Genomic DNA, 26,397 nt, shown 5'->3' on the forward strand with positions numbered 1-26,397 from the left:
TACAGAGAAGTTCCCCTAACTGAGGCACTCTGGAATAAGTCACTGGCATTTCCTCAAAGTTTCAACCCCAGATTACTGGGGCCTGGAGACCAATGGAAATGGGCAGAGGGTCATGGGAGCAGACTGCTGTTTGTAAGGTGCAGCCAAAAGATTCAGCAGATTGGAAGAAACAGACAAAATGCCACCCCCTACCAGGACCCAGTTTCTTCTAAGACGGCCAGTTAATGCCAGGGTCAAAACTGGGCTAGGTGGCAGAGGGGACCCCTCTGCCTCTATTGCTTTGGAAGTGGCAAGGGTGCAGTTGGCGTCTCTCTTCTGGGTGGCTCACACTTCAGACCCCTGGTGCCTGGGCTCCATTCCCTACCTCTGTAGGGCTTCAGGAGGAGGAAAGCCTGAGACTGGGCTACAGGAAGAGGGACAGAAAGGGACTGGGTTGGAGGACCAGAAGGCGGGGCGGTGGGGGGAAGAAGAGGTTGTGCTATCAGTATCCTTACAGAGGGGGAGCAGAGTGCAAATTTGCATCAGTCATTTATAAGCTCTTGCCATAGGCTGCTGCTACTGAGCATCTCCTCACACACTTAAAAATATTGACCCAAAAGAAATTCCGACCTTTCTTTCTTTTTTTTTTTAAAGTGCAAAAAGCTCTCTGCTGCCCTAGAGAGAGGATCTTTGGACAGGCCGTTCAATGCAAAGTAAAAGGGGGCAGCTGATGGGGCTCGACAAAGGGCGGTGGAGCGGGAGACACCATGCTCCCCTCCCTCCCTCCCTCCACATACACGCGCGGAATACACTCAGCCACACACACAGAGGCACATGCACACCCCCTTCCATGGCTGCAGGCAGAGGGCAGGTGACTGGCTTCTAAGCAGGACCCCCTGGCTGCCCTGAAAGGTCAGTGAGCCACTGGGGCTAGACACAGGCCTAGGCTCAGGGGGCTCTGCTAAACCAGAGGCCTGGAGGAGCCTGGCTGGGAGGCAGGTTGGGGCTTGGCCCAGTCCTCTGCCGCCTCCAGCTTGGGGGAGATAGGCTGCTCCCTCTGAGGACGTGCATCCTGGGAAAGCCTTCTTCAGGCAGAATGAAGACACATGGAAAAGGGCAGTCAGTGGGAGGCAAAAGAGAGAGGGGGAACAAGGAGATGGTGCCTGTCTCAGAATCCACTTGGGTAGCAACGAAATGGGTGTGTCCCTGGGGCAGACAGTTCCAGCTCCTCTGAAGAGCTTCAACCCCAATAAGTGCAATAAGGACCTCATAGAGACTAGCAAGGAAGTCGGGTAGGCTGGGGTGGGAAACCTAATTATGTGAATGAGCACGAGTGCTGGGCAGAAACAAGCTCAAGGGAGAGGAAAGGAGGGAGAGCACAGTTAAGGACGTGAGGTTTGGGACATCTCAACAGCACCAGTGTGATCGGCACGGGTCTGGAACTCCTGGGGCTGCTGGCCCCTCCTGCGTAAGCCGGGAGAGTGTGATGGAGGAGAGACACGCACTGGACACCACAAGGAGAACCTGGCCGTGGAGACAGGGCCGCTTTCTTCCCTGGGAGTTTGCTCAGAACCAGGCACTGCTGGGGACCATGGGTGAGGAGGAGGGGCACAGGGCCCAGTGCAGATGAAGGTTGCACAAACACCCCAAACTGAGAGCCCGGTCTCCTGGCAGGCGAGTAAGCGAGCAGGCACCTCGACAGCACAGCCTGTGCTTTCCCCTCAGATCAATCTGCTACTCCCTTTTCCTTAGGAGGGAGAGGAGCAGGCAGGTAAGCCTGGTGTCCACCACCCTCTCTGCCCCGCCTGTAGAGGAAGGGCTCAAGGGACAGGAGAGCAGAGAGGGAGTGTGACGCTGGCCTCAGAGCCCGTGCAGGGTCGAGGAGACGTTCTCCTCGATGGGGAGTCAGGGGAAGATCGGTTTCCTGTTGAGTCTGGGCTGGGTGTGTCTTAGCTGATCTTCTGTATCAGCTTCTCGTCAGACAGGCAGTAGAGGCTGTTGATGGACAAGTCTGAGATGAAGTGCTCGCAGGCTTTTCGAGTGATCTGCTTGCATCCTCGAAGGTCGATCAAGGTGACGTTGGCAATGCGCCGTAGGTAGATCAGGGTCTGGTCTGTCAATTTATTGCAACCTGTTGGGAAAGTGGACATAATGACAATGCTCACATACACACAACCTTCCTCTGCCATTCAATTCCCGTAGCCGTCTTCCTTCAAAATGCTAAACAAAAGCCCTCTTTGTCCCACAACTCCCTGGCTCAGAGACCAAAAGTGCCATCAGCCCCTCTAAAGGGACCCTGCTGCCTCACTCCCATCACCATCTGACAACAAGCACAAGGGCTGCAAGGCTGACCAAACTCCAGCTGGATGTTGGCTGCGCACACAGGCAACCAACTTAACTACTCAAGGCCTCAGTCCCCCATCAAGTTAAAAAAGGGACAGAAATCCATGTCCTTGTCCAGATGTGAAGAAATGAGCTAATGGAGCTAATGTGAGTCAATGAACAGGCCCAAGGTCATTCTGGTTTACTGATCAAGTTCCAGGGAGGGCTGGAGGCAGGGGGCACTGCTGCTTATGAACAATAGTAGTGGCATACCTGCCATATTGAGCTCTGTGAGAGAGTAGCGAGTGGAAGACCCAACAGCGGTGAGTAGATTGGAGGACTGATCTGTAAGGTGGCTGCAGTGACTGAGGTCGAGTCGAGACAGGAGGGGCATGTGGCGAATGATGAGGCGAAGCGTGGCATCTGTGATGTCAAGGCCTGCCAGCCGGAAGTCAGTCATGTTCCGGAGCTTGCTGCGATTGTCCTGACCTGCACAGGCAAGACAAGAGTCTAGATCAAAACTCTCAATTCTCTAATCCAGCTTCAAGGCTCCAGGCAGCAACAGCTACTTGCTGGCCAGGGCCCCTGGAAGGGGTTAAGTAGAACTGCCCACACCCAGCCCTGCCTTCAGGGTGTGAGCACTGTGTGGGCAGTTTCTAGGAAACCAGACAAGTTTTCTTTCTTCTCAAGCTGCTAGATTATGCCTCATGCACACAGCAAAAGGCTATGTGCAGAATGCTCCTCCCCTTCCAATACCACCACACTTTTCTAGACCATCATGCAAATAGCTTTTGACTCCACCTCAACCATAAAGCCTTCTCAGACTTTTTCAGGCTTACACTCTCTGGGCCCCAAACTCCACCGACTCACAAAATGGACTTACTCCATTGTTTGTAGGTAGTTATCTGCTTATAGTTACCCTATTCTTGTACATAGTCCATCATTCTGTTTTCATTTTGTGCTCTTCTATTCTTCCACAGCATCATTTCTGAGACTACCTTAGCTTCTGAGGACGAGGTCTGTTTGGAAGACAAAGCTACCCCAAGACAAGCACCAAGAAGTCAGGCCCAGAGCATACCTGGTTTATCAGCCGGTGGAGTAAGCAAGTCCCGAATTTGAGGGTCCTTGATTCCTACTGCCCACCGAAGATCAAGGGTCCTGAGAAGGGGGCAGCTGGAGGTGCTGAGGGCAGAGACTGCAGACCAGGAGCAGCCTGCTAGGAGGAGGTCTTTCAGTCCTGCAATGGATGGAATGAGACACGTAATAATACACTGTTTCCCAGCATACTCAGAGCTGTAACGATCTGAGCAAAGTGAACAGACTTCCAGTCTAATAGGAGAGAAGGACTATGTCTAATTTAGTCATCCAGCTCAAAGATTTCCACGGTATCCTATACTACATCTTTTGCTTTAGTGGTAAATTGATTGCTTAGTTCCCACCAGAGCAATACAAGAAGGAGTGACTTCCTGTCTTTCCAAGAGCTCAAAATGCTGAAGAGAACAAGGGCTTATAAGGAGCTGACCAAAGTAACATCTGACTCAAATTTCCCCCTTAGTGGTTATGCTGAGGAGAAATGCAGGGCTGGCAGCAACACTGATTCCATTCTCTTTGCTGTCCACTGCAGTGATTGGCCTGTCCAGAGTGCTGCCTTGGAGACTGGCACTTAAGATGGCCCTGGGTAAATCTCTTGCTAAGCAACAATGGCATGGGACTGCTGCCCTACACTGCCCTCAAGTGATGCTAAGAAGCACGGCCAATAATGCAACTTTTCTTGCCTGCTCCTTCTGGGCCCCTGGAAAGACAGTGGCAGGGCTGGTCACTTACCTGGCAGCCTATTGACAAGCCATGTCAATTGCTTTTTAGAGATGTTGGTCCAACTGAGGTCAAGGCTGACTGGCTGCCTCTTGATGATGCCACTGAGGGCCTGGGGCACAATGGCCTTACACCTACTCAAGTCAATTTTTGTCCAGAGTCTCTTGTCGCAGCACCTGTGATAGAAGGGAAGAGAACTTGCCTTCATTAACTTGATATACCATCAGTGGAGCTCCCATCACAGGCTGCTGATGGCTTCTGGGTAAAGCAGAGCACCTGAGGCTCATTCTCCCTGCGTTCCTCTACAAGTGTACAGGGATCACACCTTACAATTTTTTGCCTCACAGAATAGGCAAAAAAATTGCCTTGGGCTCTACAACAACTAGATGCTTTGCAAACCTATATGTTGATAGTATATAACTTGACCACTTTACCCTGATTTATTCTGGAGTGTTTGAGAACATAACAGTTGTTAGGGACACACAGCAAGCAACAGTCTATAATCCCTTTATCTGCATTAAAATGGCATGGTTCCTGCTGAAGTGTATATAAGGGAGCCTCTTAAAGTTTCTAGACTTCTTACTGTCTAAAGCTAAGAAGGCTGCTCCATTCTGTCCCTTGTCAGTCACTCGCAGCTGCCTGAAATGCAGGGTGCTACTCAGCACATCCACAATTCACCCTGCCTTCAGCCCATTACTGTATCAGGTCGAAAGAGGCTCTTTATCAGGCTTACAGAGTCCTCTCCCACCCTCAAGTTCTGCCTTGGTGCTACCCTGACATTTTCTAGCCAGTCCAGACCAGAAGTGAAAGGGACAGGCTTGGCTTTCCACTGCAGTCTACAAATCTACAGGCCACAAACCACAACATGCTGGCTTCCATTTAATATTTTATAGCCCCTGCCCCCCAGCCTGGTTGGCAGGGGAAGAGAGACAGCACATAATGGGAATCTGATGTGCCTTGCCCTGAAAACCAAGAGGTAGAGTCAAGCAGTCCTACTAGTCCTATACAGAGAAATATTTAGGAGAATTTAGATACGCTATGCATTAATTCAGATTTGGGAAATAAACTCATGTTTGCAAAGAACAGGTCTATTTAAAGACTGAAAAAAAATTTTTTTTTTTTTTTTTTTTGAGACGGAGTCTTGCTCTGTAGCCCGGGCTGGAGTGCAGTGGCCGGATCTCAGCTCACTGCAAGCTCCGCCTCCCGGGTTTAGGCCATTCTCCTGCCTCAGCCTCCAGAGTAGCCGGGACTACAGGCGCCCACCACCTCGCCCGGCTAGTTTTTTGTATTTTTAGTAGAGACGGGATTTCACGGTGTTAGCCAGGATGGTCTCGATCTCCTGACCTCGTGATCCGCCCGTCTCGGCCTCCCAAAGTGCTGGGATTACAGGCTTGAGCCACCGCGCCCAGCCAAGACTGAAAAAATTTTACCAGTGGCACATGAAGCTTCTATGGCAGAAGCAAGCTGCTGACAATACAGTAGATTTTGCTGCTGTAAACCCGAGCATGCATCAGAGTCCCCTGGAGGAGGGCTTGTTAAAGCAGACTGCTGGGCCCACCCAAGAGGTTCTGATTTAAGAGGCCTATGAGGGCCCTGACAGTTGACATTTCTAAAAAGCTCCTGAGTGAATGTCACTGGTCAGGACACCACACTACTGTAATAGGATGTGTGTGACCCAGATAAAAAGGATATCTCCTACAGTAAATATATACCAGAGCTTAAGGAAAAACCAACAATGCCCAATGGGAAGCTCCTTGTTCATTATCACTACGAATTTTTTCCCCCAAGTGTCTGTCCAACTTAAGAAGAAACGGTAGCTCTCATTAAGGAAGCTTCAAAACTGGACTCTGCTTGCTGGAAAAGGGAATTCTGATCCAGGTTTGGGGGGATGAGCATTGAAACTGAAGAAAAATATAAGCACCTTCAAATTCATCTTGAAAAGCATGCCCACGGCCGGGCGTGGTGGCTCACGCCTGTAATCCCAGCACTTTGGGAGGCCGAGGTGGGCGGATCACAAGGTCAGGAGATCGAGACCATGGTGAAACCCCGTCTCTACTAAAAATAGAAAAAATTAGCCGGGCGCAGGGGCGGGCGCCTGTAGTCCCAGCTACTCGGGAGGCTGAGGCAGGAGAATGGCGTGAACCCGGGAGGCAGAGCTTGCAGTGAGCCGAGATTGCGCCACTGCACTCCAGCCTGGGCGACAGAGCGAGACTCCGTCTCAAAAAAAAAAAAAAAAAAAAAAAAAAAAGAAAAGCATGCCCATTTCTCACTGAATGGGAAGGTAATTGAGTCAGGGGCTTAAGTGAGGTCATCTGTGTTATCAGCACCAGAAGAGTGAACAGAACATCATAGGCTCTCAACCAACACGTGATGAGTTCAGCTGACTTGAGGAGGAAATTTTCAGCCCACAAGACTCTGAAGTTTTAGCACAGACTACAAACCTATTCCCCAAATCAGTTTCCCTCCCCATAACAAAGAGAGATGGGAAAGTATAGAGCAGGGCCAGGAGGCAAATGGCTAAAGTTCCCTAATGACATCTGTGGGCACAACTGGCCCACATCTTTAAACAGGACCTGCCACCTACTCCCATACCCCTAATTCCTGACCCCCTGAATCCCTGCTCACCATTTATACCACGTCTTGCACACTCGCATACATTCACAAAGTTCTCTGCGGCTGAGGTAGCGGAAGACAGACATCCAGACCTCCCGCTGCATCCAGCTTTCGTCTCCATCCTGAGCCCAACTGCCCCGGCCATTCAGCCTGGCTGCACCCCCCTCCTCTGCACTGTCATCTTCCTCCTCCTCCTCCTCCTCTTCCTCCTCCTCTCCCCCCAGCCTCTCCTCATCCCCACGCTGGGGGGTTCGGGCTGGGCAGTGCTGCACTAGCACACGGGGGGAATGGCGAAGGTTGGCAGAGGAGGCCGTGATGGCCTGCAGCTTGGGCACAATGGATGTCCCGTGGAGCTCTTTGGTGGGCCTCTGTAGCGTGACAGTGAGGTACGATCCCCGGATCTTGGCTTTCTCAACTTCAGACAGCTCCTTTTTGCCGCTGGGATTGTTCTCCTTTTCCCGTACCATGGTGCGCTCTGTGGCCTGCAGCCGCAGCAACTGCCGCCGTTTGAAGCGCTCATCGCGGCTGGCACTGTGGTGGTCGCTGGGGCCAGCCCCAGGGGATGACCGAGTCACCATACCCCGGGGGGAAACCGGGTCATGGATGAGCTGCAGCATGGAAGTAGGTGAATGAGGCGGGGGCGTGAGAGGCTCATCGCAGCTCCGCAGGGGCCGCAGGACTTTGGCTTGCACGGCTTCTTCGTCACTCTCTTCCATTTTCCGCTTCTGCAAAACAGGCCCAGAAAAGCAACATCAGTGCTTCCTTTCTTCCAAAGCCTCTGAACAGACAGGGTGGACCTCCCTTGCTCTCAGGGGACCAGAGAGAAGAAAGGTCACTGTTGGAGAGGGGGTCATTCCCTCAGAGTCGGCACAGGCTGGTCTCCAACTCCTAGGCTCAAGTGATCTGCCTGCCTTGGCCTCCCAAAGTGCTGGAATTATAGGTGTGAGCCACTGCACCTGGCCTGACCATTTTTAATTGTGTCTCTGACTTACCTCTTTCACCCAAGAGACGTTCTGTTTCACGGTGGAAAAAGCCCACATATACCATTTGAACTAAGATCCTGAGTCTGACAGCAGTAAACACCATTGGCTTCTAGCTCTACCAGAGTCTAAGTTTGACTCTACCAGGCTGCATCTTCCACTCCATCCCCCACGTGAATAATAAAGCAGAGAACAAGAACCTCTGTGAGAAACTGGGTTGCTACAGGGAGATTCACTCAGGAGTATGGTGAGGAATCCCACAAGAGCCCTCAACTTTATCTGTGGCATTTGTGCTCTCCAGATACTTGTCCTTTCCTGGAGCCCACTATGACTATGCTATGACAAAGCCCAGTAAACATGTTCCACTAGGAACCATATCAGTAGTTCAGGTTTTTTGCAAGGAGACTTTATGTCTCTAAGCAACAACCCTGGTATCTGCTCTTTTCCTCCTTACATTTTTTGATCATTATGGTTGAAAGAAAATTACCACCTTTTGGGTGCTACCTTTTCCAATGTATTAGAAGATAATACTAAAACATAGCATCTGCCAACACATCTGCTACAGCAGAGATGCAAACACTCAACATCACTAGTGAAGACACATGTAAATGCCACTAGCTCAAGAACTTGGGAGAACTTTGGCCCTAGTCAACTTCAAAAATCCTTGCCCTCAAAGACAAATAGATTGAAAAATTCAACTATCTTGGTATCCAAGTGGGAAGAAATAAAAAGAAGGTAAGAAAATTCCCTTCTGCCCCCTTCCCCGCTCCTGTGCAAGGGTCCTTGGAAGACTGGCACTCGGAAAACCATCTCCTCCTGTAGGTGTCCACAGCTCGTCTTGCCTTTTCAGCCCAAGTCTTTTGGCCCTGACATTACTGGCAACCACTGGTCAGCAACCTCAGCTCCTTTGGGCCAAGGTCATAGCGCTGGTCCTCTCTGGGGGAGGGGCTGCCTCTGCATGACACATTTGGGCATGTGGGATGGGCAGGGTAGGGCTTTCTGCCAGGCCACAAAAGTGAAGATGACAAAAATGTGAACCTGCTTAACTGGAAGCTCAAGTACACTGCTGCACTCACTGGCTGCCTCAGGCCACTGCCTCCCCTCTAGTTAACATTCCTTAGGAGAGATCCTACTCACCTAATTTCTCTCCTCAAATAGCCCAGTCGTGGTTCCTCTCTTTGTAGGGCCCCAGAGTATAAAAGGACCTTAGGAATTTACAGATTCCAAGTGGAATAATATTTAGTAATACAAAAAACAATGCTACAAACTCTAACAAAGAAAATACTAAAAATTAACCAAAGAAAAAACATACCAAACCAAACAAAAATAATCTCCTAGGTCAGAGAAACCATGTGAACACTAATGCAAAGGCAAAAGTATATCAATCCCCCATATTTGACGCCTCTTTTCTGTCACAGTGCAAATCTGATAAGGTTCCTTTACCTGGGCTTTCTCCGAGTTGTCCTCCTGGTAGCACTTTGGACATTCCCAGCAATTTGGCAATTCTTCATTAAGCAACCCCTCTCCATCCATCTATAGGAAGACAGAGATGTTTTTAAAAGCCCATCTCTCAAGCTTCCTTTATCAAACAATAACACAGTTGGGAAGAGTTACTCACTAATCAATAACATTGGTCCATAAAGGGAGAAAAACTGTGAGCAATCGAGCCCCAAATAGCCAATGGTGCTGAACCTGATCTTGACAGTGGGGCACAGGTTCTGATAGCTTGGGTTTAGGGACTAATGCTCTAGTATCTGTGACTCAGTGTTCTCCACTGTAAAATGTTGGCTGACATTACTACCTTCACTTTCCCTCAGGAACTCACACACACAGAGATACAACATTATAATTGCCAGGGATACAACAAAACCCACCTTATAGGGTTGTGGTGAAGATTAAATTATTCATTGTGTAAAGAATTTAACAAAGTACTTGGCATACGGCAAACCCTCTGTATTAGCCATTATCATCATCATGGAATACCCTATTTCACCAATTCTATGGGTTTGAGGTATGTTAATAGATGTAATATGTAACATTTAAATCTTCACCAAGTTATAACTAATCGAACAAACTTTTAAGATTGTAAAGCTGGCTGGGCACGGTGGCTGACGCCTGTAATCCCAGCACTTTGGGAGGCCAAGGTGGGCGGATCACTTGATGCCAGGAGTTCAAGACCAACCTGGCCAACATGGTGAAACCCCGTCTCCACTAAACACAAAACTAGATGGGCATGGTGGTACATGCCTGTAATCCCAGCTACTCAGGAGGTTGAGGCAGAATTGCTTGAACCCAGGAGATGGAGGCTGCAGTGAGCCAAAATCTCACCACTGTACTCCAGCCTGGGCAACAGAGTGAGACTCTCTCTCCAAAAAAAAAAAAAAAAAAAGATTGTAATGCCGTTGAAATATCCTAAGAATCAGGCCAGGCACAGTGGCTCACACCTATAATCCCAGCACTTTTGGAGGCCAAGGCAGGTGAATCACTTGAGGTTAGGAGTTTGAGACTGGCCTGGCGAACATGGTGAAACCCCATCTCTACTAAAAACACAAAAATTAGCTGGGCGCAGTGGCACGTGCCTGTAATCCCCACTACTAGGGACGCTGAGGCAGGAGAATCACTTGAACCTGGGAGAGATATCCTGCCACTGCACTTTAGCCTGGGCAACAGAACAAGGCTATGTCTCAAAAACAACAAAACAAAACAAAACAAAAACCCGGTTCTTCATTCAACATATGCTTAATGTCTCCATATACTGACCTATTAATGTTTCTGTTATAGATTTGCTGCTATATAGTATTCAAAAAAACCAAAAATCTATAAAAGGTATACTTTTCACATTTTAACCTTTCTGAAATTGGGCTGCTTCTCATGAATGACAGTGTCTTATTATCACTGTCAGGCAACAGTCATGATTTTAGCTGATACTTTCTGAGAAGGCTAAGGAAACAGTGATTCTCCACAAGGCTACACAATTCGGATCACCAGGGGAGCTTTTGGAACACAAGGCCCACTGCTGGACTCAATCTCTGAGGCTGAGATCTGAATTTATTACTTTTTATTACTTTTTTTTTTTAAAGCTATTTAGCTCTGCACTGAGCCTGATACAGACTCAGCACTCATTAAATGTTACCTGATACTATTACCCTCACTCTCCCTTAGGAACTAATATCCAGAGGTACACTGAAGTATGTATCAGAGATGACTGAAGGCTTGAGGCACTGCAAAACACACCATGCAGTTCCATTATGGCCTGGGGACTCTACATACACTGTCCAGAAGCCAGATTGTAAGCTCCATGAGGACAGGAACTGGGTGTGTTTTGTGTACTGTTCTATCCTCAGGGTCTAATGCAGTGCCTGACACATTGTATGTATATGAATCAAGGGCTGATGTTAGACCACTGCATTATGTGGCCACAGAGGTGATGGCCTACAGTAGGGATGCTGGCACTCCCATGACAGGTGTCCCATTCTGTTGTGTCACTCACTCCATTAGCTGAGACTTAAGGAACCCCTTATAGCTCTCCTCACCTGGAGGCAGCCAGGATGAACAATCTCATTGCAGATACAGCATTCCATGAGTTTCTTCTCAAAGTCTTGTGTCTCTTCATTCTGATCCACCTCTCCACAGAGGGAACATGTGACTGAGTGAGGCAGTCTGGGCTACAAGAGGACAAAGATAGGATCCAAGAGAACTGACTCAGATCCTTATCATTTCAGTTTCCCTTAAACTGAAGATGGGAGATTTGGGTCCTATAATTCTCTAGTAAACACCTGGAAGCATGGAGGCAGGGTGGAGAGAAGGGAGGTTTTTGGTAGGAAAAATGACTGGGGAAGAGGAGGACTCAACCACCTGGGTACTAGAGACTAGTTTATTTTCAGTTGGCCTATCCTTGGCCTCCCCAGTCCTTTCTAATCTACTTGAAGAGGGGAAAGAAGGCAATGATTTGCCCTTCAAATGCTGGTCTCTTGTTTGGAATTAGGTAAAGCCAAAAGATTAAATTGGATTTTTAGTACTGGATACCTTCCATCTAAACCTGGGGTACAAAATAAAGCCAAAAAGAGAGTATAAACCTTTTCTTTCCAACTATAAAGTCTCTTTAACTTTACACTATATGTATTTCAGTTCCTTTGGCACTGCCACTCCTCCCCCAAATTCTTTACCCAGCAGATCACTCACTGCCAAGCACTGTCGGAGGACACAGGACTGCTTCATGCGTCCAGGCCCCCCAAACTTCTTCATGTCTCTGCAGTAGTGGCAAACACCACACTCTCCTTGCACACAGGCTTTGCATTTTCGACATCGCACTCGTCTCCGTCTGGCTCCTGACACAATCGGGGAGGCAGCAGCTGGCCTCACAGGTGTTAACCGTGGAGCTGGTTTCATAGTGTGAGGCTTTGTAATGGGGATGGTAGGAACCCGCACCTTTGGCCGAGTGGGGAATTTAAGCTGGAAAGAGAAAGCAGTGAGGTCAAATATATCAGGTTGCTTTAAGACTGGAGAGGGTAGAAGATTACATGGTAGCATACCTAGCCCGGGGCTTGGCCCACTATGGCCTACGGGCAGATGTGCCCACTGCTTGTTTCTAGAATAAATTTTATTAACACACAACTCATCTTGTGTATTATCAATGGCTGCTTTTTTTTTTTTTTGAGACAGAGTCTAGCTCTGTTGCCCAGACTGGAATATAGTGGCTTGATCTTGGCTCACTGCAAGTTCCGCCTCCCGAGTTCATGCCATTTTCCTGCCTCAGCCTCCCGAGTAGTTGGGACTACAGGCGCCCGCCACCACGCCAAGGAAATTTTTTTGTATTTTTAGTAGAGACGGGGTTTCACCATGTTAGCCAGGATGGTCTCGATCTCCTGACCTCGTGATCCGCCCGCCTTGGCCTCCCAGAGTGCTGGGATTACAGGCGTGAGCCACCACACCTGGCCAATCAATGGCTGCTTTCATGCTACCATGGTAGAACTGATAAATTGTGACTGTGTGGCGTACAAAACCTAAAATATTTACTATCTTGACCTTTACAGAAAAATTTGCCAGCCCTTGTCCTAGCCCTTTGGCCTACTAATTCAGCTGCTTCCCTTTCATTTTGCAGAGCTGTTAAGATTCATCCCTCCCTGAGCTTTCTGTGTTAAGTGCCATGTACTGAAGTCACTCCAGGAGCCCTCCAATATTTCCTCATCCTGACTGCTCAGATTATACTCCTAAAGAAGACAGTAAACTACCTTAGGGTGAAACGAGTCTTGCTCATTTCTTTAGTACTCCAAATCTAAGCATACAACCTGGTACATAGCAGACACTCCAATAATATTTAAGTGTGGAACACATTTCTTAGCATTCGTATTTACCCTGCTGGTGACCTTTTCAAGGACAAGGACCATGTTTCCTACTACTTTAATTTCTTACCATATCTTAAACACTTTTCTGACACAAAATACTCAAAAACCAGAAATGACTGAATTGTTTTAAGGCAGTCCCCTGTGGCCAAGCAGAGGCCAAGTGGGACTCCTCCCCCTAGTGACGAGGAGGTGATTCTTTAAATATATTGTTCAACTCCATACCTTTATATTCTGCCTAAACACCCCTGGAATGTGATGGCTTTGCAAGTTTCAGCTACAGAACAACAAACAGAAGCCTAATTTATTTGCCAAATTCATGGCCAGGATCAGAATGCTATCATTTATTTAATATGTAACCTTGATAGAGGACAGTATGGGCAAAAAAAATTATACAGGATCTAAACTGAAGAGGCATGAAAATTCATAATTGACAGTTTATTAGCTGACAGTAATTCCTTTCTTATTCTTTTTTTTTTTGAGACAGAGTTTCGCTCTTGTCGCCCAGCCTGAAGTGCAATGGCGCGATCTCGGCTCACTACAACCTCTGCCTCCCGGGTTCAAGCGATTCTCCTGTCTCAGCCTCCCGAGTAGCTGGGATTATAGGCATGTCCCACCACGCTTGGCTAATTTTGTATTTTTAGTAGAGACAGGGTTTCTTCCTGTTGGTCAGGCTGGTCTCAACTTCCCGACCTCAGGTAATCCGACTGCTTTGGCCTCCCAAAGTGTTGGGATTACAGGCGTGAGCCACCATGCCTGGCCCCTTTATTCTCTTTTCAATTCCATACTGCAAAGTCCAGGTTAAGGGGATTTTTGAGAGAATGATCTCACTACATCAAAGAAAACCTGTGCTCCTTTTAGATATCTATGTAATTATTTTAACTGGCTTTCAATCATATCTGTGAAGATAACTGAGTAACTGGTCACAAGGACAGAAGCGGATGCATTTTGATGAACAAATGCACAATTTGGCATCTGAATCTGGAGGGAGGCCTCCCAGTTTGATAGTTCCGTTGAGAGTCACCTTCAAAGATAGCCAATTACCCTGACTTACAAGTCAAAACAGAACTGCGTAATGATTTTCTGTCAGTTTGTATTAATGCACCAAAAGCCATCTGCCTCTAGTTGTTCTTTTTTTCCCCAGAATGGTAATCATCAACTAACAAAAGGCTTAAGCAGCCTAAAAATCAAACAACATAGTTTCTTACCTTATCCCTTTTTGGCCACTGTACTATAGGAACTCCAGTGAGGGCTAACTTGGGATCGCTGTTGGCAAGCTCTTCCAGCAAAATCTAAGGGTAGGAGGGGAAAGAAGGAAAAATCAGGGCAGGGTGAACAAAGAGCCAACCACCCTGAACAGCATCCAGACTCTGCCTCAGTACCCTTGAGTAGCAAGGGAGGCAGGGTGGCAACTGTCTGTATTTGCCCTTCGTACAGAGACTCACTGGAAAACAAATAAATCAAAGGTGAAGGAGAAAACTCAAACTTAGGCTGCTGCAGTATTATGAAAACTTTGAGGCTGGGCACAGTGGCTCATGCCTGTAAGAGGTGGGAAGATCACTTGAGCCAGGAGTTTGAGACCAGCCTGGGAAACAGAGCAAGACCCATCTCTACAGGGGGCGGGTGGTGGTGGTGGGGGAGCAGAAAGGACTTCAAACTCACCTTTGCTCCCAATCCCTTACTTGTGTACTCATTATACTAACACACTGAAACAACTAACTTACTGTGGCGACAAGTGTTACTTCTCATACAGCTTCTCATACATATGACAGTAAAACTTTATTATTGCTTCTTCACTTTTTACACCAGTTAGTAAATATTATCAGGTAATTAAGTATTGCCTTCATTTCTCATATGTGAGCCAAGTGGCATAAAAATGATTGGCTAATACAGAATTAATGAGATGAACGGTGCAGCCTAATGTGCTGATTTAACCCAGGGCTCTTTTCTTCTAAGGCTGATTACAGAAATCTCAATCTCAAATCTCTCTCTCTCTCTCTCACACACACACCCACAGAGTCTGTTATTTGCCTTTATTCCTTTAAATGGGGAAAGGAACAATCTTAGGGGCAACAGTTCTCATGGCATTACCAATAAAATTTAAATGACTTATGAACAATGATACAGTGAGAAAATGCCACTTAAGTGAATCACACTGGTTGACTGTTACTTTGGAACAAATTTTTTTTTTTTAGATGGAGTCTCACTCTGTTGCTCAGGCTGGAGTGCAGTGGTGCTATCTCGTTCACTGCAACCTCTGCCTCCCTGGTTCAAACGATTCTGCTGCTTCAGCCTTCTGAGTAGCTGGGATTACAGGCACCTGCCACCACACCCGGCTAATTTTTGTAGTTTTAGTAGAGACGGGGTTTCACCATGTTGGCCAGGCTGGTCTCGAACTCCTGACCTCAGGTGATCCGCTTGCCTCGGCCTCCCAAAGTGCTGGGGTTACAGGCGTGAGCCACCACAACTGGCCAAATCTTTTTGTTTTAGACAGAAATTCCTGAAGCCCAAATCTTCTAGTATAATGAAATCCTTCTTCTTCTGACCTTATGAGCCCTAAAGCAACACCAACAGCAAAATAACTCAAATCTGGGAGACAAGTTACATGATTCCTTTTCTGGCTACCCTAGGTATGTACAGGACGGTAACTGTTTCAGCAAATACTAAACTCTGATCCTGGACAGGTTAGCAAGTCTGGGCCATTGCTAATAATTGTTCTCATAATCCTGTGTGCTCTACCCCAGAGACCAGGACTGTTATGTATTTTCATTCTTAACTTAAGGTTCCTGCTCCAAATCCCAAAGTTGGGACTCAGAAAGACCCTTTATCTCATAGCCAAGAAGCTCCTCTACTAAGATCCCCTTTTGCCAAGTCTCCAGATGCCTCTCACCTTCCCCCAAACTCATTTCATTTGCGGACGTTTTATTTACTTCAAGTTGCTATGGCATCCTTTTCTGTTAGTACCATACAGCGTGGGGGTGAAGAGGCGGGGTCTGGTGCCACGTGGGACAAGGCTCTGGTATGGGCTCCTAATCTCCCTAGGGTGAAAAATTCAGGTCCATTCAAAATGTGTGCTAGGGAGTGCATGGCTCCCCTCCCCCACTTCGCACTGCCGAAGAGTAGGACTCTGCCCATTTCCTCTGCTGAAGTGAACTGAGCTGTCCACAAATGGGGACTTTCCACTTTCAGCAAAACAGACTGCACAGTAAGATCTGCGATTGTTTAAGAGTAGAAAAGGAACTTAACTGTTCACCAAAAGCAGTCTAATTCTACCTGCAAGATTTCTGTGGGGAGTAGGGAAGGGTAGGCAGAAAACTGTGTCGGTGTGTGTGTGGGGGGCGGCAGCTGTTCACACATACAGGACTCAGTTACTGGGGTATGTGTGGGTGTGGAGGGAAATGCAGATTTCCTTCCAAGCCTTATTTTGCTGGGGCCATTCAACCAAGCACGCCCTGCTTTCATCAAAAAAGGCAGACTCCAGCTGAGGCCCTACAAGAAACCATATAAAGAAGCCACCACCCTTCACTAGAGGGGGTTTGGGATAGGAGAGCGGGGGTGGAGTGCGGGAAAGGCTGACGCCTATCTCGGCTCCAGGCATTCGGGAGAACATTTAAACACAGGCCCACACCCTACAGATCACAGGAAGGGAAAGAGAACAGAAGGTGCCTGGGCAGAGAGGGAAAGGATTCTCAAAAGCCAAGCAACCCAATTCAAAAGCACATCCCACCAGGTGAGGGAACAAGTGCAATGACGGCTCAGGCAAGTAACAGCATTGTCCTGGACTCGCCCGGCAGGCAGCAGGCAGTTTCTTCTGCCTCTTCACTGAGACAAAAGTCCCTATAGTTACACGCACCCCAAACCAGAAAGGGTTTGCCGATCGACCGCCTGACCTTTCGTTTCCCGTCGCTCTGGAGCTGCCGAGGCTCTTGGTGAAGTTTCCCCAGCGTCTTTGTTTTGTTTTCTGTATTGGAAGTTCTCCTGAAGGAGTTAGATATTCTGCCTCTAGGAAAATCCGGATTTACTTGAATATTCTGGAATCTCCCAGAGCACATAGGGCAGGGCAGTCCAGCTCTGCCCCTTCAGACTACCCAGAGAGAGCAGCGTGCAACGCTCTGGGTTCCTTCTCGAGCCCTTCAGCTCAGCCGCGGCTTCCTGTGCCTGCGAACAATGCTGCTGCGTCACCCACATGCAGCTCCCAGAAATGCTTTGCAACGGAAGATGGCAGGAGGGGGAGCCGAGCGAGAGTGAGCGAGCCAGGCAGAGGGCCCAGCCGTTCTGCTGCAGAGCCGGGAGGGGGTGTGTTCAGCAACTGCTTTCTTCCTCGCGATTGGAAGAGGCCCTGCCAGGGAGGGGAGCTCAGCCACAGCTCCCGCCCTGTCTCCCTCCCACCACCACTGCAATAGGAGAACCTAGGGCCAGCCCCCTGAGGGCTCCCGGTGGCAGACTTCTGAAGGCGCCAGCAAAAGGGAAGGCTTTAACTCATTCTGCAGGCTACACTAGGCACCTTGGCCCACATTTGTCCTTGTCTCAGTCTACACCCTTCCCCTCAGGGTCACCTCTCACTGTTACTGCCAGAGCTCTCTGGCTGACTGCACACACACTTATCTCTCCCCTCTCAGCAAGTATAGGGGGGTCGCCCAAAGTTCCGCTTCTCTGGATGAACTAGGCACGGGAGCTGAGTTCCTGGAGTTATCTTCTCCTGCGCACTGCCTGCTTCACCTGCCCTCGCTGACTTGCTCCCAGCCCACAATCCAGAATCTGCCTACGTGTTCCAAAAAACCTTCAGAAATGGCCCATGTCAGCCAATATTGAGATATTCAATAAAATATGGCTAACATCAACTACATCTAAAACAGATGCCTGCTTCTGATTTTGACAAGGACTCCACCCCCACACTACAGTACTAGAAATGTCCGTGCAGCAATCCTGCAGCGGTTCCACCGGGAACAAGTCAAACAACTGAGGCACAACCTAAGGGCAACATACTTTGCCCTCCTGTCTCTAAACAAGGTGCAGGAAACCAGGGAACACACTTTCTCCCAACTCTGGCAGTCTCCTCTGCCTATAAGATTATCCTCTTGGATTTCCGTTTCTATTCAAGTCTGTTTGCCTGTCTCATTCTTGATATTCCCTAGATGAAGCAGCCAGTCCTGCATCCTGTTAAGACACCTCACTACCTTCTTACAGCCACTCAGACTGACAGGTATTGCTCACGCCTCTACACACCGAACCCTGATTCCTGGATCCCCAGCTGGGATGAAGCTCAGACTGAACACACACTCCCTTCAGTCTACAGGAGGAAGAGAGGGTGCACACTCTGGTTGAGTTTCTAGGGATCCACAGTGTACCAAACATCAGCATGGGAGAACCTCAATAGGAATCAAATACTTAGCAGAAAGTTTGGGTCTGAATTTATGTGATTTTTAGACTTTTACAAAGGTAACTTGCCTTTTTTGCAGATGCTTTGATTTAAACATCTAGCTCTTAAGCATTCTTACTTATTTCCAGGACAGTTGTTTCAGTGAGTTTCTGGTACAGATTTAGTGGCTAACTAGGCTTTCTAAAGTCTGGGGCTTTGCTACCAAGGGCTTCATATGTTATTTTCATCGTAGTTTACCAGAGGAAGGAGAGACTTTTGTGCTCTCGGCTGAGCTCCTCCTGGAAATGCTTATATGAACATCCTAACCCTAAACCTCTCCCTGGCACTGTATCTTAAGACTCAAGACCCAGTGCAATAGGCTTATTTTGTTTGAAAAGCTTTCCTTAACAGTGATCTAGCTATTGAGAGGTCTTCTTGGAAAATGCTTATTTTGATCTTCAGTGCTATTTATATTACAGAGATGATAAAGTATGAATACTTAAGAGAAAACATATTACTTTAAAACAAACATAAGTTCAAGTTGCAGCAAGTACAAATTCTAGAGACCACCAGGAAAGGACAAAAATCAGATAGGGCACTAGGAAACTCACTCCCATTAAGTTTCCAAATCACAAATTAAACCAGGCCTAACTTTTCCCCCTCCTGCTAATTCAGAATAAAAGATAGGCAAAAAAGATAAGAATTACTAAGACCATGACATTACATAATACAAGAATATAAGGAAAATATTTAAAATAATTATATGTGCTTTAACCATATAAGACTCATAACTGAGTTATACTACCTAAAACTTTCTATTCAGTAAGAATGTACGAATTTTTACAAATATCTTATTACTAAATATTGCAAATAAAGTTTTATTTGTATGGTTGGCCTTTTTTCTTTTTTATACAGGGTCTCGCTTTGTTGCCCAGGCTAAAGTGCAGTGGTACGATGACAGCTTACTACAGCCTAGACCTCAGCCCCCTGAGTAGCTGGGACTATTAGGTGCACACTACCATGCTCGGCTAATTTCTTGATTTTTTAAAGATGGAGTCTTACTATGTTGCCCAGGCTGGTCTTGAACTCCTGGCCTTAAGTGATCCTCCTGCCTCAGCCTCCCAAAGTGCTGGGATTATAGGCATGAGCTACCACATCTGGCCTAGGTTGCTTTTTTTAAAAAACAAAAAAACACACATCTGTAAGCCTGGACCCAGGACAAAAAAAAAAAAAAAAAGCTGACTTGGTTGGGTAAGGTGGCTCATTCCTGCAATCCCAGCACTTTGGGAGGGTGAAGCAGGAGGATTGCTCAAGGCAAGGAGTTCAAGATTCAAGACCAGACTGGTCAATACAGCAAGACCTCATCGCTAATAATAATAATAAAGAAAAATTTAAAAACATTTAAAAATCTGGCTTAATGGAATAAGAGCTAACTATACTGGGTCTTCTACTAGTTCTTTTATTAGTGTCAGAATAACCCTCAAATTATCAGCTGAAGATAATTCCTAATTAGTATTTCTGGAGTTATTTGCAACCATAACTGTTTCTGCTTCAATCTCATCATACTCCTGGGATGGGGCCTAATATAAATTTTTAGATCATAGTTCCAAAATAAAATGTTAAGATTCTTAGATAAGAGTATCAGTAGCCTATTACATCACAAATAACAATTTTCTAATTTATAAATTGAGAGCTTTTACCATTTATATAATGTTGTAGTAATAAATTTATATCCTATAACAGGAAAGTTTATTAGCTGATGAATTAAGAAGACTGGAACATCTATTTCCCTCAGGATAGACTCTGCCACTCTCACTCATTTGCTCTGTGCCCTGTGTCATGCCAGGCACCTGCAAACCTGGACTGCACTTATTTCCTATTACTTAGCTCACTTTTATATCTGCTTTGCCACTGAACTCCAAGGCCCTTGAGGACTAGGACCATGGCATGTCTGCATAGTTTCCTTAACACTCAATCTGATTCCTGACACAGAGTAGGCAGGCATTATTCAGAGCAGTGGAATAAGTGAACTTCATATATTTGTAACATCTAATTTTTTTCTGGCTGTAATAATGCACTGCTTATTAAGTATTTTACTAATCTTGTTAATTTTAACAATAATCTCACAGAGATATTTTATAGAGGAGAAAATAGGTTTTCATAAGTTTAGTAACTTACCCAAAGCTCACAAAGTATGATTGGCAGGCTTATCAAAATGTTTAGAGAAAACAGGAAGGTAGAAAAGTATTCAACAACACCGAATTTGCTTTATTAAGTGAGCTGGGCAGCCATATATTGTTATATTGAAAACTTCTTTTATATAGGCACCTATGTTAAGAATTCCTTTATCACCAAAATAAATACCAACAAAAACAACAATCTGATTAAAAACTCAAATTCTGGCTGGGCGTGGTGGCTCACGCCTGTAATTCTAGCACTCTGGGAGGCCTAGACAGGCGGATCACTTGAGGTCAGGACTCAAGACCAGCCTGGCCAACATGGTGAAACCCCATCTCTACTGAAAATACAAAAATTAGCCAGGCGTTGTGGCACACACCTATAATCCCAGCTACTCTGGAGGTTGAGGCAGGAGAATCACTTGAACCCGAGAGGCCAAGGCTGCAGTGAGCCTAGATCACGCCACTGCACTTTGGCCTGGGTGACAGAGCAAGACTTCACCTCAAAAAAAAAAACAAAACAAAACTCACAAAAATAAAGAAACCTCAAATTCTTCCAGATGACTACTACCACCCTACTATGCCCTGCTATCAGCAGGTTGGGATGTACCCTTCTAGATTCCTCTGCAATGCACAAACACGCATACGCTTTTTCTTACATTAATGGGACCGTAGTATACATACTGTTCCATGTCCTACTTTTTTATTCAACATATATCAATAACACAACTTATCAATTTTAGAAATGTTAAGAATAGCCGGGCGCGGTGGCTCAAGCCTGTAATCCCAGCACTTTGGGAGGCCGAGACGGGCGGATCACGAGGTCAGGAGATTGAGACCATCCTGGTGAACACGGTGAAACCCCGTCTCTACTAAAAAATACAAAAAAAACTAGTCGGGCGAGGTGGAGGGCGCCTGTAGTCCCAGCGACTCGGGAGGCTGAGGCAGGAGAATGGCGTAAACCTGGGAGGCGGAGCTTGCAGTGAGCTGAGATCCGGCCACTGCACTCCAGCCTGGGCGACAGAGCCAGACTCCATCTCAAAAAAAAAAAAAAAAAGAAATGTTAAGAATATCTTGGCCAGGCTCAGTGGCTCACGCCTATAATCCCAGAACTTTGAGAGGCCAAGGTAGGTGGATCACAAGGTCCGGAGTTCAAGACCAGCCTGGCCAATACGGTGAAACCCTGTTTCTACTAAAAATACAAAAATTAGCTGGGCATGGTGGCACGTGCCTGTAGTCCTAGCTACTCAGGAGGCTGAGGCAGGAGAATCGCTTGAACCCAGGAGGCAGAGGCTGCGGTGAGCTGAGATTGTGCCATTGCACTCCAGCCTGGGCAAAATGAATGAAACCCAGTCTCAAAAAAAAAAAAAAAAAAAAGAAAAAGAAAAAGGCCGGGCACGGTGGCTTACGCCTGTAATCCCAGTACTTTGGGAGGCCGAGGCGGGCGGATCATGAGGTCAGAAGATCGAGACCATCCTGGCTAACACGGTGAAACTCCGTCTCTACTAAAAATACAAAAATTAGCCAGGTGTGGTGGCAGGCGCCTACAGTCCCAGCTACTGGGGGACTGAGACAGGAGAACCGCGTGAATCTGGGAGGTGGAGCTTGCGGTGAGCCGAGTTTGCGCCACTGCACTCCAGCCTGGGCGACAGGGCAAGACACCGTCTCAATAAAAAACAAATAACAACAAAAAAACAAACAAATAAAAATTCTCATAGTAGGAGAACCCCATTCTACCTATGCACACTTTCAGGAGTCAACATTACCCACAACCCCTCTCAAACAGAACCTTATATACACGCTGATAGCTTTACCAGTAAGTCACCTTTTTTTTTTTTTTTGAGACGGAGTCTTGCTCTGTCACCCAGACCCAGGCTGGAGTGCAGTGGCGCCATCTCGGCTCACTGAAAGCCCTGCCTACTCTCTTTCTTTATGAGACAAGGTCTCACTCTTTTGCCCAGGCTGGAGTGCAGTAGTGAGATCGCAGCTCACTGAAGCCTCAACTTGCCCAACTCAAGCGATCCTCCCACCTCCACACCTGGCTAATTTTGTATTTTTGTAGAGATGAGGTTTCGCCACATTGCCCAGGCTGGTCTCAAGTGATCTGCCTGCCTCTGCCACCTAAAGCACTGGGACAAGAAGTATGAGCCACTGGGCCCTGCCTAAGTCAGTACTTTTTAATGTCCTGCTTTTTCACTTAATCCCCTTCCAACTCTATATTCTATGACTTGTTCTTCAACACTGTAGAACTTAACCTTTAAGAATCTTCAAAGCCCCCCCCCTTTTTTTTTTTTTGAGACGAAGTCTCGCTCTGTCGCCTAGGCTGGAGTGCAGCGGCGCGATCTTGGCTCACTGCAAGCTCTGCCTCCTGGGTTCATGCCATTCTCCTGCCTCAGCCTCCCAAGTAGCTGGGACTACAGGCGCCCGCCACCACGCCTGGCTAATTTTTTTGTATTTTTAGTAGAGACGGGGTTTCACCGTGTTAGCCAGGATGATCTCGATCTCCTGACCTCGTGATCCGCCTGCCTCGGCCACCCAAAGTGCTGGGATTATAGGCATGAGCCACCGCGCCCGGCCCAGAGCCCTTTTATCACAGCACTGAAATGCACTATTTTTTCCTTGGAATATTATGAATATCTCATCTACCACTTTTCCCCTCATCTCTTCTACTAATTATTTCTGAAAGCCAGATAAGTTACAACAGCAAACAATTCCTCTCTCTGCAGGAAGGGTAAACTGCATTAGCTTTGTCCCGCACTGAAGTGTAGCCATCAGTGCTATAAGCATCAAGTTTTCTAGCATGCAAAGTCCCCAGCTGTGGAGTGATTCAGTACCTACCCAATCTAATGCTTTTTTCTTTTGAGTGATGCTCAGATTCTCAAGGTATTCAAGCTCTAAGCTTGCTATATCTTTTCTGAGATTTAGCAAAACTGATCAAATATAGGAATAATTAATCTATCTGATCTTAAACTACACCTGCAGAGTTGGAATCTAAATCTGTTGTCTTCTGATGTCAGCTACATTTTGACTGTGGTTTTGGGTAAACGAGAAGGTGTGGATAAGTCTCCAGAGGGAGAATTCAAACACTGTCGGCCTGTGTAGTCATCTCACTGGCTATTTGTTCCTCATGCTCTGGCCTCTGCCACTATATCTTAGCCAGTGATGGCAGTCACGTTTTTTCAGTGGTCCCTGATTAACACAAGCAAGCTCTCTCCAGACACTTTTCATAACGCTAAGCCTCCTTTTTAGATGTTTCTTCTTAACTCATCTCTCTTCTTGCTAACTCTGCTTAATATTTAACCCAAATCTTTCTACTTTTTCCCTTGGTATACCACTGTACCACTCTGTCACCTTAAATCTCCTTATTTAGCTACTTTAACTAGTTAAACTACTCCAGTGTTTTTTTGTTGCTGTTGTTGTTGAGAAAGGGTTTCACTTCCATCACCCAGGCTGGAGCGCAATGGCGCAATCTCGACTCACTGCAACCTTCGCCTCCCGGGTTCAAGTGATTCTCCTGCCTCAGCCTCCTGAGTAGCTGGGACTACAGGTGCGCGCCACTATGCCCAGCTGATTTATATATATGTATTTTTTCTAGAGATGGGGTTTCGACATGTTGGCCAGGATGGTCGCAAACTCCTGGGCTCAAGTGATCCGCCTACCTCAGCCTCCCAAAGTGCTGAGATTACAGGCGTGAGCTACCACGCTCAGCCTCCAATAGTTTGAGTGTGTGTATTTCTGCCACACTTGACCTTGTATAATTGATTAGTGGATTATAATATGGCTTTTTACAACTGAATTCAATGAGGTCAAATCTATCTACAGACATTCCCTAGGGCTGAAAAGACTTTTTTTAAAATCATGAATTAGAAATACAGATACCCAGGCCAAAAGACTGTTAGAGGTGCAACCTTGTAAGTCTTTTTTCTTAGGGTCCCTAACAATTATGCAAGTTAAAAGTCTCAAAGGTCGCAATTTAGGCCAGGCATGGTGGCTCACGCCTGTAATCCCAGCACTTTCGGAGGCTGAGCCGAGTGGATCGCCTGAGGTCAGGAATTTGAGATCAGCCTGACCAACATGGTGAAACCTCATCTCTACTAATAATATAAAAATTAGTTGGGCCACCGTGGTGGCACGCTCCTGTAGTCCCAGCTACTCAGGAGGCTGAGGCAGGAGAATTGCTTGAACCCAGGAGGTGGAGGCTGCAGTGAGCCGAGATCACGCCATTGCACTCCAGTCTGGGCGACAAGAGCAAAACTCTGTCTCCAAAAGAAAAAAAAAAAGTCACAATTTAAAGTTTCCCACATGCATCCATAATGGAATATAAGTCTTACCACAACAGAAATGAAGAATCTGAACGTCCTTTGTCCATTTAAGGGTATGAAGTGAATCTGGGAAAGTATGGCTAAATTTGTTTTGTTACACACATGAATCATTATAGAAGTAGGACCACACCTACCTGGAACGTTGTAATTTCCTCCCATAAATAAAAGCCATGATGGTATCAACTGCCTCTTCTTATAGCAAACATTATAAAACCAAACTACAATACCAACTGTCCAGTTTCTATCACTACTAAGGAGGACCAACTTTATCAGGTTTTCGCCCCTTTTATGCCTCTGTTATTTTTTTACCTTTTCACTGACACATAAACAATATAAGATCTAATTAGAATGTTGATTTTAAAAAGAATAAAAGATGAAGTCCTATCCTAGTCTTTGGAATTCTTTCCTGAGGTGGTCAGGAGAAGCTGAGGAGCACCTCATCTGGTTATGTGGTGGCCACAGAAAACCTGAATGAGGAATCAAGGATGGAAAAGACCTACTATGAGACATGTAGTCCATTTTCACTGAGGTCACAGAATTATTCTCTTTAAGGTTTTTTTTTTTTTTTTTTTTTTTTTTTTTGAGACTGAGTTTTGCTCTTGTTGCCCAGGCTGGAGTGCAATGATGTGATCTCGGCTCACAGAAACCTCCACCTCCAGAGTTGAAGAGATTCTGCCTCAGCCTCCCCGGTAGCTGGGATTACACGCACCCGCCACCACGCCGAGCTAATTGTTTTTTTTTCTTTTTAATTTGAGATGGAGTCTCACTCTGTCGGCTCACTGCAACCTCCACCCAAGCCGGATTCAAGCGATTCTCCTGCCTCAGCCTCCCAAGTAGCTGGGATTACAGGCGCCTACCACCATGCCTGGCTAGTTTTTGTATTTTTAGTAGAGATGGGGTTTTACCATCTTGGCCAGGCTGATCTTGAACCCCCGACCTTGTGATCCAACTGCCTCGGCCTCCCAAAGTGCTGGGATTACAGGTATGAGCCACCGCACCCGGCCCTGGGATGAATTATTTTAAAATGATGCTTTTCCCGATGGATTTGTCTTGATGTTAAATAAATGTGAATCTAAAGATGCTAAAGCTACTCAACGTTAACCCAGCATAGAACAATTTCATTTCTCTCAATCTGCTTAGAATGAGATTCCTATCAGTCACTTTTGTCCTGCTTTTTATCTCAAGGTAACTTAAGTTTAATGTAACATTTCTTTTTTTTTTTTTTTTTTTTGAGACGGAGTCTTGCTCTGTCACCCAGGCTGGAGTGCAGTGGCCGGATCTCAGCTCACTGCAAGCTCCGCCTCCCGGGTTCACGCCATTCTCCTGCCTCAGCCTCCCAAGTAGCTGGGACTACAGGCGCCCGCCACCACGCCCGGCTAATTTTTTTTTTGTATTTTTAGTAGAGACGGGGTTTCACCATGTTAGCCAGGATGGTCTCGATCTCCTGACCTCGTGATCCACCCGTCTCGGCCTCCCAAAGTGCTGGGATTA

General features: G+C 46.7%; 1 protein-coding gene across 4 annotated transcripts in view; it reads right to left on the reverse strand.

The window, feature by feature from the left end:
• Nucleotides 1-610: 610 nt before the first annotated feature.
• KDM2A (lysine demethylase 2A) overlaps nt 611-26,397 on the reverse strand; it is a 152,797-nt gene continuing 127,010 nt past the window's right edge. For 3 of the 4 annotated variants that reach the window (XM_050756585.1, XM_050756587.1, XM_050756586.1), the window contains 9 exons: nt 14,257-14,340; nt 11,889-12,158; nt 11,240-11,371; nt 9,150-9,239; nt 6,739-7,451; nt 4,126-4,289; nt 3,380-3,538; nt 2,575-2,790; nt 611-2,110 (listed from right to left, as the gene is read on the reverse strand). In XM_050756585.1, the coding sequence (XP_050612542.1) occupies nt 1,929-2,110; nt 2,575-2,790; nt 3,380-3,538; nt 4,126-4,289; nt 6,739-7,451; nt 9,150-9,239; nt 11,240-11,371; nt 11,889-12,158; nt 14,257-14,340 (2,010 nt within the window). In that variant the 3' untranslated portion in view covers nt 611-1,928. Of the gene's footprint in view, nt 2,111-2,574; nt 2,791-3,379; nt 3,539-4,125; nt 4,290-6,738; nt 7,452-9,149; nt 9,240-11,239; nt 11,372-11,888; nt 12,159-14,256; nt 14,341-16,938; nt 19,580-26,397 lie in introns of those variants that run through there. The other variant, XM_050756590.1, reaches the window with a different exon arrangement.

This window comes from Macaca thibetana, chromosome 14 (assembly GCF_024542745.1).
Source record: "Macaca thibetana thibetana isolate TM-01 chromosome 14, ASM2454274v1, whole genome shotgun sequence".
Taxonomy (NCBI): domain Eukaryota; kingdom Metazoa; phylum Chordata; class Mammalia; order Primates; family Cercopithecidae; genus Macaca; species Macaca thibetana.